Genomic DNA, 20275 nt, shown 5'->3' with positions numbered 1-20275 from the left:
ATTCTGCCCATCATGTCTGTGCCAGTCGAAAAAGAGCTACCCAGCCTAATCCCACCCTTCCAACACGAGGTCCGTAGCCCTGTGGGTTAGGGCTTTTCAAGTGCACATCCAAGTACTTTTTAAAATGTGGTGAGGGTTTCTGCCGCTACCACACTTTCAGGCAGTGAGTTCCAGACCCCCACCACCCTCTGGGTGAAGAAATGTTTCATCATCTCCCCTCTAATTCTTCTACTAATTACTTTAAATCTATGCCCCCTGGTTATTAACCCCTCTGCTAAGGGAAATAGGTCTTTCCTTCCTATCCATTCTGTCTAGGCTCCTCATAATTTTATACACCTCAATCAAATCTCCCCTTAGCCTCCTCTGTTTCAAGGAAGGTTAATTCTCTGGTTGGCAACCAGTAACTAGTGGGGTGCCGCAGGGATCAGTGCTGGGACCCCAACTATTTACAATCTATATTAACGACTTGGAAGAAGGGACCGAGTGTAATGTAGCCAAGTTTGCTGACGATGCAAAGGTGGGAGGAAAAGCAATGTGTGAGGAGGATACAAAAAATCTGCAAAAGGACATAGACAGGCTAAGTGAGTGGGCAAAAATTTGGCAGATGGAGTATGATGTCGGAAAGTGTGAGGTCATGCACTTTGGCAGAAAAAAAAAATCAAAGAGCAAGTTATTATTTAAATGGAGAAAGATTGCAAAGTGCCGCAGTACAGCGGGACCTGGGGGTACTTGTGCATGAAACACAAAAGATTAGTATGCAGGTACAGCAAGTGATCAGGAAGGCCAATAGTATCTTGCCTTTATTGCAAAGGGGATGGAGTATAAAAGCAGGGAAGTCTTGCTACAGCTATATAAGGTATTGGTGAGGCCACACCTGGAATACTGCGTGCAGTTTTGGTTTCCATATTTACGCAAGGATATACTTGCTTTGGAGGCAGTTCAGAGAAGGTTCACGAGGTTGATTCCTGGGAAGAGGGGGTTGACTTATGAGGAAAGGTTGAGTAGGTTGGGCCTCTGCTCATTGGAATTCAGAAGAATGAGAGGTGATCTTATCGAAATGTATAAGATTATGAGGGGGCTTGACGAGGTGGATGCAGAGAGAACGTTTCCACTGATGGGGGAGACTAGAACTAGAGGGCATGAGCTTAGAATAAGGGGCCGCCCATTTAAAACAGAGATGAGGAGAAATTTCTTCTCAGAGGGTTGTAAATCTGTGGAATTCGCTGCCTCAGAGAGCTGTGGAAGCTGGACATTGAATAAATTTAAGATAGAAATAGAGTTTCTTAAACGATAAGGGGATAAGGGGTTACGGGGAGTGGGCAGATCAGCCATGATCTTATTGAATGGCAGAGCAGTCTCGCGGGGCCGTATGGCCAACTCCTGCTCCTCTTTCTTATGAAAGCAACCCTTGCCATTCCAATCTTTCCTCATAGCTAATGTTTTCCAGTCCCGGCAATATCCTTGTAAATCTCCTCGACGTCCCTCTTGATTATTTTGTCTTTACATGTTTTGGAGGTTGCTGAATTCTTCCCAGTGGGTTTCCTTCTCTCACTCCCTGTTGATTAGGTAGAGTTTGTTTTTAGTGTCACATTTCGGTCATTGGCACAATTCTCCCTCCCCCCCAACTCATGGGTGCGGAGAATGATGTTTTTATCCCAATCACAGCCCGAGTCGAGTTAATCTACTTCAGCACAGACCGTGGATGGAGCATCAAACCTTACTGATCTGTATCTCAGATAACCACTTGTAAATTCATTGAGCTTCTTAATCGATGTCATTCTTCAGTGTCATGTTTTGGTGCTCTTGCTCACTGCTGCCCCCACCAGGTGGGAGCTGGAAGCTTGTTTCTAAATGAGGCCATTACAACTAGCCACCCATGGAAAGGGAGTAACAGATTTCCCCCCCCTCAAGGATCATTGCAATTCTTAACAGTATGTAGGGGTAGGGCTTGTTTCAAAGAATGAACAGTCATTTTTATGGTAGATTAAATTTCAAGGTGCTGTGAAGTTAAATAATGACATTTTGTTCAGTACAGCTGCTGCTGCCGCCTTTATGCAGATTTATTATTTCACAAAATTTAACAGGAGGTTCGGCGTGAATAACCAGTCTCACCTCACTTTGATCCGTAGCCGAATCCTGTCGGTTAAACTTTGGTGGACGGCCCGGCCGCCTCCCTGGGCCAAACCGCCTCCTGCCTCGGCCACGACCTCTGCTCTTTGACCTGTCAGAGATCAGGTATGATTAGACATTTGAACAAGTGAAACATCACCTGGAAAAAGCAGCATCCCTGTGTGAAGTGGGCAGTGTCCCGGAGACAGATACATGCAGGAAAATGGTAAACCTACACTTCCAGGGAGAAAGGCCCCAGCGCCTCAACTCTCCTGTCATAACTGTAACCTCTCAACCCTGGTACGGTTCAACGAATCTATGGTGCACTTTTCTGATTGCTTTTATATCCTTTCTATAAATAGGGTAACACGGTGGTTATGGTCCTGGACGAGCAACCCAAAAGTCACGAGTTCAAAACCCACCATTTGGAAACAAAGATTGGCAGGTAAACAGTAAATGAGCAAAGAGGCCTTCGAGGAGGAGATAATTTCGGTGCAGATTAAACACGCAGGGGGAAAGGAAACGCACCTGATGACTAAAGAAATTGAGATTAAATTGAAGCAGATAAAGGCAGCTCATGATACATGTCAGGTTCATAACACAATCGAGAATCAGGTATTATACAGAAAGTACAGAGAGTTGAGAAAGGAAATATGAGGAGCAATGAGAGTGTATGAGAAAATATTAGCAGGTAACATAAAAGGGAACACAAAAGTCTTTTATAAAAACAGTAAAAGAATAGTCAAAGGAAGGGTGGGACTGATTAGGAACCAAAAAGGAAATAATCTTGTGGCGACAGAGGGCACGGCTGAGGTACTAAATGAGTACTTTGCATCGGTCTTCACAAAAGAAACGAATGCTGCCGCTATCACAGTAAAGCTCAGAACTCCTTCACGGCAAACGAGCCAAAGGTGAGCAGAGGAAACGTTACAGGGACACCCTCAAAGCCTCCCTGAAAAAGTGAAACATCCCCATTGACACCTGGGAGTCCCTGGCCAAAGATCGTCCCAAGTGGAGGAAGTGCATCCGGGAGGGCGCTGAGCACCTCGAGTTCCCATTGCCGAGAGCACGCAGAAATCAAGAGCAGCCAGTGGAAAGAGCGTGTGGCAAACCAGTCCCACCCACTCTTTCCCTCAGCGACTATCTGTCCCACCTGTGACCGGGACTGTGGTTCTCGTATTGGACTGTTCAGCCACCTAAGAACTCATTTTGAGAGTGGAAGCAAGTCTTCCTTGATTCCAAGGGGCTGCCTATGATGACGATGAAAGGAGGGAGCGGAGAAATTGGATAGGATAAAATTAGATAAAGAGGAGGTATTTAAATGGTTGGCAATGGTCAAAAAAGTAGAAAAGTCACCCTGTCCAGATGGGATGAGAGAAGTTGCTGAGGGGAGCAAGAGTGGAAATGAGCGGCTTTGGCCCCAATCTTTCAATCGTGCTTGGATATGGGGTGGTGCCAGAGGACTGGAAGACTGCAAGACTGCAAATGTTACACCCTTTTCAAAAAAGGAAAGAGGGATAAACCCGGCAACTACAAGTCAGCCAGCCTAACTTCGGTGCTGAGGAAACCTCTGGGACAAAATTAATTTTCAGTTGAAAAAAGATGGGTTAATAAATGACAGCCAACACTGATTTGTTAAAGGCAAATCGTGCCTGACAAGCAAGATGGAATGCCTTGATGAAATAACAGAGAAAGTTGATGTTGTGTATATGGACATTTAGAAGGCATTTGATAAAGAGGCACATAATAGACTTGTTAGCAAAATTGAAGCCCATGGGATTAAAGGGACGGTGGCAGTGTGGATACAAAACTGACTAAGAGCCAGAAAGCAGAGTGTGGTGGTGAATGGTAGGAGAGTATACAGGGGTGTCCCTCAGGGACCGGTATTAGGACCACTGCTCTTGTTGATAGACATGTTCAAAATTATAAAAGGTTTTGATAGAGTAAATAAGGAGAAACTGTTTCCACTGGCAGGAGCATCAGTAACCAGAGGACACAGATTTAAGAGAATTGGTAAAAGAACCAGAGGAGAGATGAAGATATTTTTTTACAGAGTTGTTGTGAACTGGAATGCACTCCCTGAAAGGATGAGGAAGATTTAATGGTAACGTTCCCAAGGGGATTTGGATATAGGAGAAATGTACAGGAGCTATGGGGAATAAGTAGGGAATCGGGACTAATTGGAACGCTCTTTCAAAGAGCCGGAACAGGCACAATGGGCCGAATGGCCTCCTTCTGTGCTGAATAATTATATGCTTCATAGTAAGTAGTGAAATTAAATTCGACCAAACTAGATTGTTATAAAATCCCAACTGGAAAAGAAGGGAAGCTGTTACCCGTCCGTCTGGCCTCCTTATGATTCAAATCCCACACTACGTGGCTGAGTTTACTGCTCTCTGATATAGCTTAGGAAGCCCACCACCACCTTCTCATGACAACTAGCGTTGCTCACATCCCAAGGACAAATAAAAATGGGTGCAGAATAGACTTAGAGGACAAGCTTTCAGCATTAGAGAGGAAATATTCTAACTGTATGTGTGTAGGTTGAACAAAGGAAAGAAAAAGGATCACAGTACTATGTAGGGTTCGGTTTACAGACCACCTCATTGTTTCAACTGTCTGCGGATTTCCTCTTCAATTTCTTTGAGAGGTGTCCAGTAATAACTGGACAGAAATAATGGGGATTTTTACTATCTCAAATTATTTTGAGGACCACATCCAAAGGGGTTTAAATGGGGAGGGATTCATAGAACCACGGCCAGGCTCACTCACCCCGCTCCGCGACCGGGCTCACTCGCCCAGCTCCGCGACCGGGCTCACTCGCCCCACCCCGCTCCACCACCAGCCCCACTCCCCCACCCCTCCTTACCTCGGCCCAGGCGTTTTCGGATTCGGGACGTCGGAAAGACCTTCCGTAATCCGGAACGGCCTCGGTCCCGAGGTTTCCGGATTTCGGACGCTCTACCTGTATAGGCAAGTTAAGTGAGTCGGCAATAAGGTGGCAGGTGGAGTACAATGTGGGGAGATGTGCGGTTATTCGCTTTGGCAGGAAGAATGGAGAAACAGTATTTTTTAAATGAAAGTGTTCAGAGGTTTAGATGTCCTAGTACAAGAATCACAGAGTTAGCATGCAGGTACAGCAAGCAATTATGAAGGCAAATGGCATGTTGTCCTTTATGGGAAAGGGGCTTGGAAGAGTAAGACTGTCTTGCTACAATTGTACAGGGCTCTACATCTAGAGTACTGTGCACAGTTGGTCTCCTTATTTAAGGAACAATATACTTGCCTTAAAGGCAACAAAGTTTCACTAAATTGATCCCTGGGGTGAGAGGGTTGTCCTATGAGGAGAAATTGAGTAGATTGGGCTCTATACTCTCTGAAGTTTAGAAGAATGAGGGGTGATCTCATTGAAACATTGAAGATTCTGAGATAGATTGACAGGGTAGATGAGGAGAGTCTAGAACCAGGGGGCACAGTCTCAGGATAAGAGGTCGGCCATTTAATATAGAGATGAGGAGAAATTTCTTCACTCAGAGGGTTGTGAATCTTTGGAATTCTCTACCCCAAAGGGCTGTGAATGCTGAGTCATTCAATATATTCAAGGCTGAGATAGATAGATTTTTGCACTCTAGAGGAATCAAGGTATATGGGGATTGGGCGGGAAAGTAGAGTTGCGGTTGAAGATCAGCCGTGATCTTATTAGCTGGCGGAGCAGGCTCGAGGGGCTATATGGCCTAGTCCTGCTCCGAATTCTTATGTGTGAGAGTGAGAGAGAAAGAGAGCGAGAGCGAGAGCCACACACAGGGAAACAGATGGAGTGGTTGCGATGACTCCACATGCATTCATGGCTGTACCTGCCGAAGAAGTCCAGCTTCTCGTCATGCAAGTTGAGATGTTGCTGAAGCTGTTCGGAGCTGGTGAAGCGACGGTTACATTCGTAGCAGGGCCAATTTTTTTCCTGGTCTCTTAGAACTGGGGAAGAAACAAACAGAAAACACGTTAGTGACTGTCCACAAGAAAATTACATTCATATTCTGTCTGAAAGTGGACAACAATTCTAATTTTTAAAGAGGAAATGTCATTTTGCTGGCCATCCTAATTTTATTTGAAAATAATCTGTTACCTTAAAAAACACAGGCTTCGAGAGAACACTGAGATCTGTACTGATCAGAACAGTAACAGTGAGGGTGTAACGCAATAATGGAAACAGAATAATATGCTGGATATGAAATATTTTTTGTGGATGGACAAAATCTCACGCTGCAAAGTGACCACGTATACACAGCAAGGAAATCAATGAGGCCAGTGATTGCTACAGTGAGGCCTGCACAGGGTCTGGGTCAGTGCCCTCCATCTGGAGTGGGAGGGTATAAATCACTCAGAGCTCTTGACTGTAAGTTTCTCACCTTGCAACAGGACCAATTATAATGGAATACTGGATTTTGGGAGTGGGGGGGTGGGGAGCGCATAGATATAGGTCCCGACTATTTAATCTCCTTAAACTCATCAGTTTCTGTCTTAAGTGAGTGTCAGGAAAGTCTAACAAAGCTACCAAGGTCCTGTTAGTATTATGGAAAGGAGCTCAAGGCTAGAGGAATTAGTTCCAATGAACATGCTGGGAGTACATAGATTAGATTATTCTCCATAATTTGAAAATCTAGATAATCTTTTGGTAATCCCATATAGTTGTATACAACACTACATAGAATATATCAACATAGAGAAAGTATTTGCATTTATAGAGTGACATTCATGTCCTTAGGATGCCCCAAATCATGTCACAGTCAATGAATTATTTTGACATGTAGTCACTGTTGCAACATAGGCAAACATGGCAGCCAATTTGTGCACAAGGTCCCACAAACAACAAATGAGATAATGAGCAGATAATCTGTTTTAATAATGTTGGTTGCGGGATAAATATTGGCAGAACACCAGGAAGAACGACCTCCTCTTTTTGAAATCGTGCCATGGGATTTTGTAAAATCTCATCATGCAGACAAGGTCTCAATTTAACATCTCATCAATCAACACAATACTCTTTTCAGTAGCGCATTAACTCCAATTGCCAAGAGAGACCCACCAAAGATGTGATTATCTTGCAACAATCAAATCTAGACAGTATTAGAATCATAGAATCTTACAACAGTCTTTTGTACTGATGCTAGCTCTTCGAAATTTCGTCCCACGCCCCAGCTTTTCCCCCATAACCCTGTATATTAGTTCTCTTCATGTACATGTAAGAATTGTATTTTGAAGATTCCAATGGGTTTTGCTTCCACCACCCTCAGGTAGTGCCTTCCAGATATTTAGACAAAATGAAAGGATTCCTCCTTGTGGCACCTGTGTAAATTAATTGTAGCCTGAGAGTCACAGCGGCACACAAGGCAGCCATTCAGCCCATCGACTCCATGCCGCTCTCTGTAGAGCAATCCAGTCAGTCCCATTACCCGGCTCTATCCCCGTAGCCCTGCATGTGCGTATCCGATTTTCTTTAGAAATCATTGATCGTGTCCTCTGCCACCACCCTCGTCGGCAGCGAGTTCCATGTCATTACCACTCGCTGCATAAAAAAATTCTTCCTCACATCCCCCCTGAAGGGGTTAAAATCATTAGTATTTTTAAAACTAAACATTAACATTAGCTAAGCTTGTAATTCTCAGGAGTGTAGTGTGTGATGGGAAAGCAGGCTTATCGTGGGGAGATAAGCTGTGGGAACAGGTGCTTTATATAGCATGGTACGAGATAATAATACAAAGGAGGATTGAAACACTCCAGTTTGTCTGTCATTAATCAAGGAAACATAGGTCTGGGAACAAGTTCTTTAAAAATAATGATGTAGCATGTAACTAATCAGTTAAGAGGTGCATGGAAGTGACAATGAAATTGTATGTACCAATGAAATTGTTGTAACTAGGCGAGGACTTGTGACATGTTAGGGGAAACAACCAATGGAAAACTTCCGCATATGCTTCATGATTTTGTATGTATTTTGAATGCATAAAAATAGCAGCCCCGAAGCTTCTCGGAGAGAACAGCTGGTTTTGGTCACCGAGTTACTGAACTCGTGTAAAAGCTGTCTCTCCCTCGATCGAGTACTTTATAATAAACGATTCTTTTCTCCGAAACAGACCATGTTAAGTATCATTGTAATATCCACATCAATTGGCGTAGTCGGCAGGATGCACCCGGGCGAAAGCCAGATGGACGTTTGCAGACCATCATGAGCGAGTATATTTTAAATACCACTCATAAATCCGATGTAATCTGCTGCGAAACGCGTTGGTCACCTGGGGTGTCCGAATTTGTAAGAAGGGTCTGTCGCGGTGTAAAAGACTTGGGGGTAATTTAAATGTGTTGTATATCCGTCACTCTATATAAACCAAAGTGAGAAACCGGTAGTGGTTACAAACTCTAGATTTGAGGACCAGATTAGGGAGGCAATCAATATTGTTAGCCCGGCCAGATGTTAAAGGTGTTCAAGGGCTTGGAGACGTTCACAGAATCCGGTGGAGAGGTAGACGTGCTCCAACATGAGATGGCATGCAAGGATCTGTTGGACTGGGGACCAAATGGGTCGCTGAGTAGATACTCTGCAGATGACTATAAGAAATTAATAATGACTACGTTAAGTGACGGGTGGGATCCTAAAATAGAGCCGGCCAAACAGAAATTATGGTGGGAGAAATAGAAAAATAAGAAAACAGCCAAAGCAGGATTAATGGTAATAAGTCAGCGCCTACAATTACGGAGGTTAAGAGTAGAAGTGAGTAGTTTGGGAATGACTCCCACCGGACGGTTGGGACAGAGATTGACGAGAAAAAACAAGGGAGCCAGAAAATAAGTTGTTGAAAAAAAACTAATAAAAGAAAGAGAAAAGATGCTTTGTTGAATGAAAAGTTGGTGTGAATATCTGTCTTTAAAATAAAGTGTCTGTTATGTTTGTTTAAGCTCCACCCACTTCTGTGCAGAAGCTAGCTGGTTAACCCTTTTATCATGGATGTGGGAAGTTTTATGAAAGTATGAATAAATTGAGTGTTAAAATATTCATTGTTTACCTAGAATTGAATTACATTTTAAGTTAGAAACGCAGGTGTGGATTTATTTCGATGATGATTTATGGAGCGATGAAATGCACAAAGGATGGGTTTGTTTAATAACAGATAAAAACTTCAGCCTTGCTAAAAAAATTTAAAAAGAGAGAAAATAGAACCGACACAGAAGCTTCAGCTCTTGTGCCGAGAAATTTGGAAGTTCTAATTGGATTACAGTAAAAAAAAATGCGTGGTCTCGTTTTTTAAAAATTCCGACACACTCACTTACTTGTCAAAAGGAAACTTAAAAATTGATTACATTGGGTTGAAAGATACTTAATGCCTTTTTTTTTTTAAAAGCCTGTGTGAGTTTCTCGAGGCTATAGGTTGGGGGAAGCACTGCCCTCATTTTCCTGTGTGTACAATCTTATTTTAAATGACGGGAAAGCTTCTCGCTCAGTAAAAGAAATTTAAATAAAAGATTGGCAGTACAGTATTTGAATTGGGATTTTGAGATATTTTAGGTGATTCTCCTTGATAAACATTTTGGTTGTATTGGAAAATCTTGGGTTTGGAAACTTTTTTAAAAAAAGAAATAATACTAAACAGTTTCGGAAAAAAAAACTAAAAAGTTTGGAGACAGTCTAAAAATGCCATTTTCTCTGATGAGACAGAAATGCCGTTTCGGGGAGACGATAAGATATGGAAGTAGCCTTGGAAATGATTTGCGAGAATTTGAATTGCGAGCACTTGTATGTTGAGATAGTTTATAAACTATCACTTGTTTTTGAATACAGGAAACCAGACAAACCTGGCCAGAATTACTACCCACGATACTAATGAAGTTACACCAAATCGAATGACAGGATTAACCCACTATGAGCTAATGACTGGATGAGCAATGAAGTTACCCGAGGGATAGTTACAGAAGGGGCAGAATTAGGACCATTACGAGATAGAATCAGGAAGTATGTGATAGAATTGAGTAAGCAGCTGAAAGTGATGTGGCAGGAAGTAAGAGATACACAAAGGGAAGAGGATGAAGATAAAGGGAGAGGTTGGAGCGAAGGTAATGGGAAGGGAATTACCAGGAAAACCTGGATTCGCCCCACGTTGGAGTGGACCGTATGATGTATTAATCATTGGTGACACATGTGTGTGTATAAATATGAAAGGTGGGGGCCGACAGAAACATTGGTCCCAGCTGAAAGAATACAAGGGTACGGCTGATGGCGGAACCCAAGATACACGCGGTAATCTACTCCTTAAAATACGGAATGGAGGGATGCATTGATAAATGGACTTTTCGGGGGACTAGGATTAATATTTGCAATACTAGGGGTACTTGCCATAATGAAATGAATGTGAGAAAGGTCACATGTCCGGGGAAACAGTGCAAATGATCCGGTAGAAGTAGAAATGGTAAGAATCTAACTACAAACCTGGAATATCCAGGATGTGTTTTACCAACAGACTATATATAAATGCGATCACCACCGCCCTTATGATTCTACAAGGACAAGCTACAAGGCTGCCCCTAGGGGGCCCAGAAGCAGATACCCACACCGGAGGATAAAACAACTACGTAAAGCAGCCCCTAGGGGGCAGCATCCAAGTGTCAGGAGCGTTTATCTTGAAGCCACAAGATGAGTGGGTAACAAAATGTTACCTGAATATTGTAAACTAATGGAATTAATCTCGGGAAAGCGTGTGGTAGTTAAACAGAACAGAAGTAATAGTACATTGTCTGGACCCAGACAGGGACATGGTCTTAGAGCCGTCCTCGTTAAAAGCGATAGAATGGGTCATATGTCAGGAAGAGAGAAAGTGTTCAGGTCCAGCAGCGAAGATTAATTGGTAAAACCCTGTAGTCATGACCCCAGGACCAACAACACAACCACCAATTACTTGCCCCCTCCTTACTGAAGGCCCGCCCGGCGGGTTGGTGACGAGATCGGAGGGAATGTTATTTGACAATGTGCAGCATGAAATGTTACCTGTGATCATAAATTTAACAGACCTATACCTGCCAGAAAAGTTTAGCCCAAGACTAAAGCGTTGTACACACTAGACACAATCCTGAGAAAAGCTAGTGACACATCAGTAGCAAGGGAGTATCACAAGCAGCTGAGACACAAAGGAGGAAGACAGAGGAGATCTATAGGGAATGACATATTAAGTACAGGGAGTAAGTACAGGGACACCTCTAGTAAATGCACTAGATATACGGGCGATCCAAGCAGGAGTAGATAATTTGAGGGGAACGATGGAGGACTTAATGATGAAACAGGCCGGGATAGGGATAGAATCTTCAGAGTTAGGATCTAAAAACATCCAAAATACTGCTAGAGGGTATAGAAACATAGAAAATAGGTGCAGGAGTAGGCCATTCGGCCCTTCGAGCCTGCACCACCATTCAATAAGATCATGGCTGATCATTAGATCATGGCTGATCACTGGAAGGCCATGCACGAACAATTAACAAGCTAAATAAGCAGGAACGAGAGGACAATGCTGAGGACAGGAAAAGAGATGCATGTCATGAGAGGGATGATTGGTTAGGTGAGACACAATGTAGATGAGATACAAACCGGGCGAGTTCCAGGTTGGATAAATAGCACCCAGTTGAAAGAAATGGCACAGCACACTGGGCCATTAGAGGCCTGCACCCTGAAAGGAATGACTAGGGTGTATGCGGTTACAGGAGGATGTAAGGAGATACAAACCCCTATGGTAGGGATAATACTAGTGATCCCCGTAATAAACCAAGGCTCATACCCGTATCCTCAAAATGAAGTTGAAAACATAGGGATAATACAAGGGGGAAGAGTACATCTGCGATGGACCAGTATGCGATCAAAGAGAATGGAAAGATAAGGGGAATATCTTTATCCGGGTGCCCAGAGAAGGAAGCCTAACTATATGCCCTCACCCAGTGGGAGACGGGAGCAAGGATAGCTGCGGGTTTGATAATACTACGGAAAAATGTGTCATTGGAATAAGCCCTGCCCGAACCGAACCCACACATTACGTCTATCAAGGACAAGGAGAATATTGTGTGGTAACTAGCTTGGGAACTTACGATTACGGAGGCTTGATTTGTAACATTACGATGCCTGACTTTTGCTTTACTCCCAGAGTGTCGGTGGTGGTGGGAAGAGCACGCATGGCGTTCTACACGCCAGGAGACAATTACATTAAATATAAACGATAAGATTAAGCAAAATATTGATGATTACATGGGAGAGCAAGCGCCACCAATTCCCGTTACCTGAAGATTTAACCGAGCTCAAAGGACCATTAAGAAATAACATTAAAAGATATTATGAGCTAAAGGTTAAAGGCAAAGAAAGTGAAATAAAAGGATAACCTGAAAAACCCGCCTTGGTACTTGAGATTATGGAATTGGGGAATGAACGTTGAAACACATCTGTGGATAAGGATCCTGTCACATATACTAGTAGCAGTACAGATCTCGAGTTGGTTTGTGATGTTATGAAACAAGTATAATAAACGAGACGAGGTATACCCAAGCAAAGCTACACGCTAGGGAACTGGTCAAATTGCTGCAGAATGAATACCTGATATGATTTGTGGGTGCTCTCAACCTATCGCCTGATCACTGAAACCGGGGCGGAGTACACATGACTCAGACAAGGTGAATAATTGGTCACGTTGGGTTAGCGTAGCCATATGACCAAAGGGGGGATTGAAGGGGTTAAAATCATTAGTATTTCTTAAAGTATTGTGGCTAAGCTTGTAATTCTCAGGAGTGTAGTGTATGATGGAAAAGCAGGCTTATCGTGGGGAGGCAAGCTGTGGGAACGGGTGGTTCACATAGCATGGTACGAAATAATAATACAAAGGAAGATTGAAACACTCCAGTTTGTCTGTCATTAATCAAGGACACATAGGTCTGGGAACAAGTTCTTTAAAAATAATGATGTAGTACATAACTAATCAGGTAAGAGGCGCACTGAAGTGACATCATGAAATTATATGTACTAATGAAATTGTTGTAACTAGGCGAGGACTTGTGCCGTGTTAGGGGAAACAACCAATGGAAAACTTCCGCGCCTATGCTTCATGATTTTGTATGTATTTTGAATGTATAAAAATAACAGCTCCGAAGCTGCTCGGCGAGAACGGCTGGTTTGGGTCACCGAGTTACTGAACTCGTGGAGAAGCTGTCTCTCCCTCGATCAAGTAATTTATGATAAACAATTCTTTTCTCCGAAACAGACCATGTTGAGTATCTTTGTAATACTCCACATCACCCACCCCGCCGCCCCGTATCTCTTGCCCAAAACCTGAAATCCGATTCTCCTACTCCTTGTACCATCAGATAATAGGAACAGCTTTTCTTGGTCTGCCTTATCTCAACCAGTCATAATCTTGTACACCTCTATCAAAGCTACCCTCAACCTCTTTTGCTCCAAGGAGAACAACCCCAGCTTCTCCAACCTAACCTTGTAGCTAAATTCTGTCATCCCTGGAACCATTCTGGTAAATCTCCTCTGCACCCTCTCAAAGACCTTCACATCCTTCCTAACTTGTGGTGACCAGAACTGGACGCAATACTCCAGTTGTGGCCGAAACAGAGCTTTATAAAAGTACGGCATAACTTCCCTGCTTTTGTACTCAAAATCTCTATTTATGAAGCCCAGGATCCCATATACTTTGCTAACTACTCTCTCAATATATCCTGCCACCTTCAAATATCTATGAACATGAACCCCGAGGTCCCTCTGGCCCTGCACACTCTTTAGAACTGTGTCATTAGGTCTATATTGTCTCTCCCTATCCCTTCTGCCAAAAGGCATCACCTCACACATTAAGTTTCATCTGTCACTTGTCTGCCCATTCTTCCAACCTCTAAATCCTGTAGAGGTACCCAGGATTCAGCCATAGAACCTACTCCCAGAATTCCTGCCTATGGGATATTAAAAATGCCAATTGCACTCAATCATTCATTTATCTATCTATTATTTGATAACTGTAATGAGCTCCCCAGAGTGAACTACTGCTCCACCTAACGGACCACTGATGTACTGCAACTACTGATGTAAATAATAAAGGATCTTGTGGCAAGGTTACATCATGACAGTTTTCTGCATGGAGCCATTGTGCGTGTAGTGTGTTTGTTAGTGATGTCATAAGAAGATCACACTTTGGTGATGAGAACAGGATTTCTGCATTCCCTAGCTGAAAGTTTTGTTGGTGGATTTTCCTGCCTACTAACAGAGAGACTTTGAGAGGTTCTTTGTTTTGCAGAACAGCTGAAACTCCAAGGTAAGTTTCAAGAACTTGCCAGAGTCCAGATAGCCGCGCCTATGGGAATAATAGGGTGCGTTCCATCGTGACCGAGAGACTTTGAGCCTATGTGGAGTGGCTGGAAATGTTTTCACCGCGAATAGTATCATTGAAGTCCCCGATGAAAACCATAACCAGCGATTTTAGAAAAGAAACGGGCTATTTTCTTGACTGAAGTAGGCCTCAAGTGTGCTTGTTCTCATCAAGCCAAAGGACACGCCACTGAATGAGATTATAACCAAGTTATACATAAGAACATGAGCAATAGGAGCAGGAGGCCATTTGACCCCTCGAGCCTCCTCCGCCATTCAATAAGATCATGACTGATCTGATTTTATAAGATGCTTATCTAGCAACCATCAATCACAAAGTTAGAACAGCACTACAGTCCTGGGCTCCTGGAAATTGCTGGAAGTAATCATTTTGGAACATGAGATCAATTAACTGACGAGGGTATCAGTGAGTACATTGTCACGATAAAAAAAGCTATCCATTCACTGTCACTTCGGAAACTTTCAGGACCAAGCACTGTGTGACCGCTTTGTTCGTGGGATAAAAAATGAAGCAATCAGAGAAAGTTGTTGACAACCCCTAACTTGGCTTTTGATTTAATTTGTCAGACAGCTATGTCGCTGGATATGGTCGACCAATAATCCCGAGAATTTTGTGCTATTTCCAGTCGTCAAGACAACCAAGATGCATCATCTGCAGGTTAAAAGTAAAAGGCAGTTGGGCCCCAAAGCCTCAGCAACTGGCCAACAGCACATTGAAGTTGTATTATCGGTGCCTGGGACAACACATTGCTCAACGCTGTCTATATGTGAAGGCAGTGCGTTTCTTTTATAAGAAAACCGGGCATCTTGCGAAGCCATGCCAACTGAAGAGAAAACCGACTTTCAATGCTAGAAGTAGAAATTGCCAGACACTACATAGCATTGAAGAGAAGCAACAGGACGAGGAGGTTCTGGAGATACATGAAATCAGGAGCACGAGGGTATCTAACAGCGATTCGCGATGTACAGTCATCCAAGCAGACATTGCAGGAACCAAGATACCCATGGAAATTGACACTGGTGCATCTGTGAGCGCAGTACCGGAATCGCTATATCTCGACAAGTTGTGTGATTTTCCACAGGAGAGCAAATCCCTAATGTAGGACGTATCACCATATCAGTGAAATACAAGGATCAGTTTCAGAGATTGCCTCTCACAGTCGTGGCAGGAGAGAAGCCGGCCTTGATTCGGTAGATTTCTCGTGTGGAAACGAAATTTGCATTGAAAAATGATGTCATCAAGCAGTATCCGAAGGTGTTCTGCGAAACAGGCAGTCCGATCCAAGACTTCAAGGTGAGTGTCAGAGTACAGAAGGATACAAGACAAGCTTACTGCAAGCCACATCCCCTAGCATATACACTCAGAGAAAGTTGAGCAAGAACTCAAAAGACTAGAAACTGAGAACATTATCTCTAAAGTATAAGTGTTCTATTTTTTATACATTGATAAACTGCCAGTCACAGCTGAAGAGATTGGTAGAGCAACCAAACGTGACCCAGTTATGTCAAAGGTGTATGATTACATAGCAAATGGCTGGCTAAACCAGGAATCAGAGAAAGATATTCATCCATACTTCGTTCGTAGGAATGAATTATCAGTCGATAAAGATTGTATTATGTGGGGTGCAAGAGTAGTTATTCCAAATAAGTTCAGGTCCAAATTATTAGGAGATCTTCATGACCAGCACATGGGAATGTGCTTGACCAAGAGTTTTGCACGCAGTTACTTACGGTGGCCAGGTTTAGATAGAGATATAGAGACAATCGTTAGTCAGTGTACAACATTCAATCGGTGAGTAAGAAACCACCATCAGTATCATTACAGCCATCGAAAAGGCCTCCCAGGGTGTGGCAAAAATTACATGTAGACGTTGTTGAGCTAGAAGGACAATAGTTGTTCATTGTGATTGATAGTCATTCGAAGTGGGTAGAGGTGTTTCAATTGCAGAAAATAACTAAAAATTGTACAATTTTCTTCATATGGCCTCCCAGAAGAAATTGTATCTGAGAATGGGCCACAATTTTGTTCTGAAGAATTTGCACAGTTCATGAGCAGAACGGTGTGAAACATACCAAAGTTCCACCATACCACCTTGCTTCAAATAGTTCAGCAGAGTGCACAGTACAATTTGTAAAATGTGCTCTCATCAAGCAAATGTTGCATCCAAATCCAAAGAAATGGCAGTTGTCGTTCGACCACAAACTGGCAAATTTTCTGATTACTTATCATAATACTCCTTATACAACTACTGGTAGAACACCAGCAGAGATGTTTCTCGAGCGTCAGCCACGAACTAGGTTCTCGTTGTTAAAGCCGAACTTGGCAGAGTCAGTTGAAGAGAAACAATTAAGACAAAAGAGAATCATGAAAGAGGTCGAGTAAGAGAGAAAAGTGTGAAATTGAATCAGAAGGTGAGAGTGAAGAACCATCACCATAAATGGTTAAAGTGGTTACCAGGAAGAGGAGTGGTGAAGATATGTTGCCCTTGCACATATTTGATCAAGATGTTTGATCATATATTTTACCTACAGATGTGGAAAGGGTTGAAAGTTGGAATGATTCGATTATTTCTGAGTCAGATAGTCTTTTTACAAGTAGAGTACAAATAGACAGGCCACATCATCCGCATGCCTGACACGAGACTCCTAAAACATGCGCTCTACTTGGAGCTCCGACACGGCAAGCGAGCCCCAGGTGGGCAGAGGAAATGTTTCAAGGACACCTTCAAAGCCTCATTGAAAAAATGTAACATCCCCATCGACACCTGGAAGTCCATGGCCCAAGACTGCCCAAAATGGAGGAAAAGCATCTGGGAAGGCGCTGAACACAGAGTCTCTTCGCCCAGAGCAAGCTGAAGTCAAGCATCGACAGTGGAAGGAACGCGCAGCAACCAAGGCAACCCACCTACCCGTTCCTTCAACCACAGTCTGCCCCACCTGTGACAGAGACTGTAGGTCCCGCATCGGACTCTTCAGTCACCTGAGAACTCATTTTTAGTGTGGAAGCAGGTCATCCTCGACTCCGATGGACTGCCGATGATGATGATGCTGATGAGGGAGAGTACCAGTAGCAAATCCTACATCAGATGTACAAGAAACAAGTCTACGAGAAAGTCAGAATTTAAGTCCGAGTCAGGCAGACAAACAGTCTGAGGTTGTAGAGACCAAATGTAGATCAAGGGTTGCCTTTGGAGACAAACTCTCCTCAGGCTCAGCCCAGAATGAGTCTATCCTAAAACAAGTTTGGAAAGTTCTGTTCTGAGAGCGAAGGCATCCTCTTAGAAACAGAAAACCAGTGGTTAAGTTTGATTTGTAAATATGGAAAAATAAGTTTGTATCTTTTGTTGTGAAAACCATGCAAGTTATATATGATTATTTTGTTATGGTTACTTCTTCAATAAGGAGGGAGAAGTGTAATAGAGCTTCCCTAGTGGAATACTGCTCCACCTAATGGACTACTGATGTACTGCAATTACTGATGTAAATAATAAAGGATCATGCAGCAAGGTCACAGGATGACAGTTTTCTGTATGGAGCCATTGCGTGTGTAGTGTGTTTGTTAGTGATGTAGTAAGAAGATATCACAATAACTGCTTTGCCTTCTGTCTTTAGACCATAGCAAAGCAACAGCCATTGCATTTCCCAAGATTGTTTTGTACATAACAATGGCCAGTGTTTTCCACTTCACTTTAGTGGGGCAATAAATGGTGGGCACAGAAAATGAAAAGCCCCATCTGTAACTCAGGGTCTACAAGCATCTGCATCATGATATCAACTCTCCAACAAGAAACAAACTTAAGAACAAAGAGGATCAAACAGCAGATACATTGACTTGTGAAGAATTAGATTAAGGTTCACAGTTAAGATCCTGTGAAGGCTAAATGAGACATAATATTTGACTTAATCTGTTTAGAACAACAATGGGTGATCAATCAATAAACCAAACACAAAGGGGTCATGAAACACCAAAACAGCCACGGTATGAATGTGAATACAGCTGGCTTTATAGCAGACTCTGAAAAAGTTAAATGTATTCCAGAATGTGAGGGACATTACACTGAATTCAACTAACTTACTTTGTTAAAAACCATTGCATCTTGTATTAGAAGCCTTATGAGTGGATGCCCTGCATGAACTGAACAAGTTGTCTGTTAGAGGGAGGCTCAATTCTAACACATTTACCTTTCAATAGCAAGTGATCAATTGGAACGTTTCTGCATTCTAATGCAATATTGGCTTCTCTTCTGAGAGGAACTGAAGCTCAGAAATGCTGAATGACAGACCCATGGGAGTTGGTATCTTTTCTGTCTGTCTATTATCACCAATCCTCTCGAAATTTACAAAGAAATTTGCAGCACAGAAGGAAGCCATTTCGACCCATCATGTCCGCGTTGGCCGGCCAGCTCGAGGCATACCTGCTGAATAATCTGAGGCAGTTTGACCATTTTGAACTTTTCCAGACAGTAATTTGCTGTGAAGCCAGGGAAGGGTGGGTCATGCTTTGCGCCATTCTTGCGTATAGACCTTGAAAACCTCAGGAGGTGCCATGGTGCTAACTGAGCAGCAATTTTACGAGGGCGTCTTGCTTTTTCTTGGCTATTCTTGAAACTGTTCCTATGATTTTCTGTTGCTTCTGGCAATTCCTCAATTGATCCAGCAAAGATATCTTTCCCATCAAACAGTGGCTGCTGCAGTTGGGATTAATGCTAGATGTAACCATGCAATTCTGCATAACAATGTCAAAAGCTACAATCTTGCCCTGGAGTCCAAGGTATGGGCTGCTGCCCACAGCAAGTTGTACATGTTCCTCAAAAAGCCACAACAGGCGAGTGCAATGGGGATGTTAACCAGTTTAAGTGCCTGTCTATCTCTGTGGAATCGTCTGAGCATAAATACTTGTAAGCATGTTTGTTGTGCAAGTGTATCCATGCATTTGGAGCTGTTTGGGGAACTCCGGTTTAACCCTTGCATGGTAGATTGCCCATCTTCAGAAGGAAAACAGCAGCTGGGATATTATACAATGTTCCAGCAACAGCCAGCGGATTCTGTGACCTCAATCTATTTTGTGAACACGATGCATATCTAACAAATATCACCCCAGAACTCAAAGCACGCCATATTCAGGAAGGCACGAGAAATCTCATGAAAGTTACTTGCTGTAACATATGCGAGATCTAGAGTAAGGGCTCCGCGGTTGGGGCCCCCGAAGAATGAAGCTTGGAGAAAAGCTTTGGTTGCTGTGATCCTCCTCCCCTTGCAGGCTGGAGTAAGAGTCTAGTGATTCCTTGTACATAGACCCACTGGCTACGTTGGTCAGCCATTCCCTCTGCAGGAAGCAGCACTTATGAATGGGTCTGTTTAGGGAGTTGAACCCTTTATGCAAAGCATTCTGCCATCCTTCGAGGCTGATCAGTCTCTGAAATCTGACTCCCTTCCATGGTGGAAACCCACCTGTGACTGTTGCGGGAAGAATGATAATCAGAAGGGATTAAAAGGTCATGACCCCAACACATATTCTCAGAAAAACGCAGCTTTCGCAAAATCCTCTTCTAAGGAGGACTGTTTCAGTATCTCGGAGGGAGAATAGGGTGTTGAGAAGAACCATTTCCATCCATAGTATAGATCTAGGAACATTTAGAGACCCTGGAGGTGTGGGGGAACAGAGTCCATTATCGCTTTTACAGGGAGAATGGATAAATAATTGAACAAGACAAAATTAAAAGGGGTTGGCGAAAGGTCAGGGATTTGGGACAAAAGTATGAATAA

At 43.1% G+C, this 20275-nt stretch overlaps 1 protein-coding gene across 3 annotated transcripts in view; it reads right to left on the bottom strand.

Annotated features, from left to right (window-relative positions):
• Nucleotides 1–20275, bottom strand: part of prdm10 (PR domain containing 10) — a 187255-nt gene that overhangs the window by 91805 nt on the left and 75175 nt on the right. For all 3 annotated transcript variants that reach the window (XM_070894241.1, XM_070894243.1, XM_070894242.1), the window contains exons 10-11: nucleotides 5964–6081; nucleotides 2113–2221 (exon numbers count right to left, since the gene is read on the bottom strand). In XM_070894241.1, coding sequence (XP_070750342.1) covers nucleotides 2113–2221; nucleotides 5964–6081 — 227 coding nt within the window. The remainder of the gene's footprint in view (nucleotides 1–2112; nucleotides 2222–5963; nucleotides 6082–20275) is intronic.

This window comes from Pristiophorus japonicus, chromosome 11 (genome assembly GCF_044704955.1).
Source record: "Pristiophorus japonicus isolate sPriJap1 chromosome 11, sPriJap1.hap1, whole genome shotgun sequence".
Lineage (NCBI taxonomy): Eukaryota > Metazoa > Chordata > Chondrichthyes > Pristiophoridae > Pristiophorus > Pristiophorus japonicus.
Note: the sequence above shows the minus strand (reverse complement) of the source record. Positions and strands in the feature narration are given on the sequence as shown.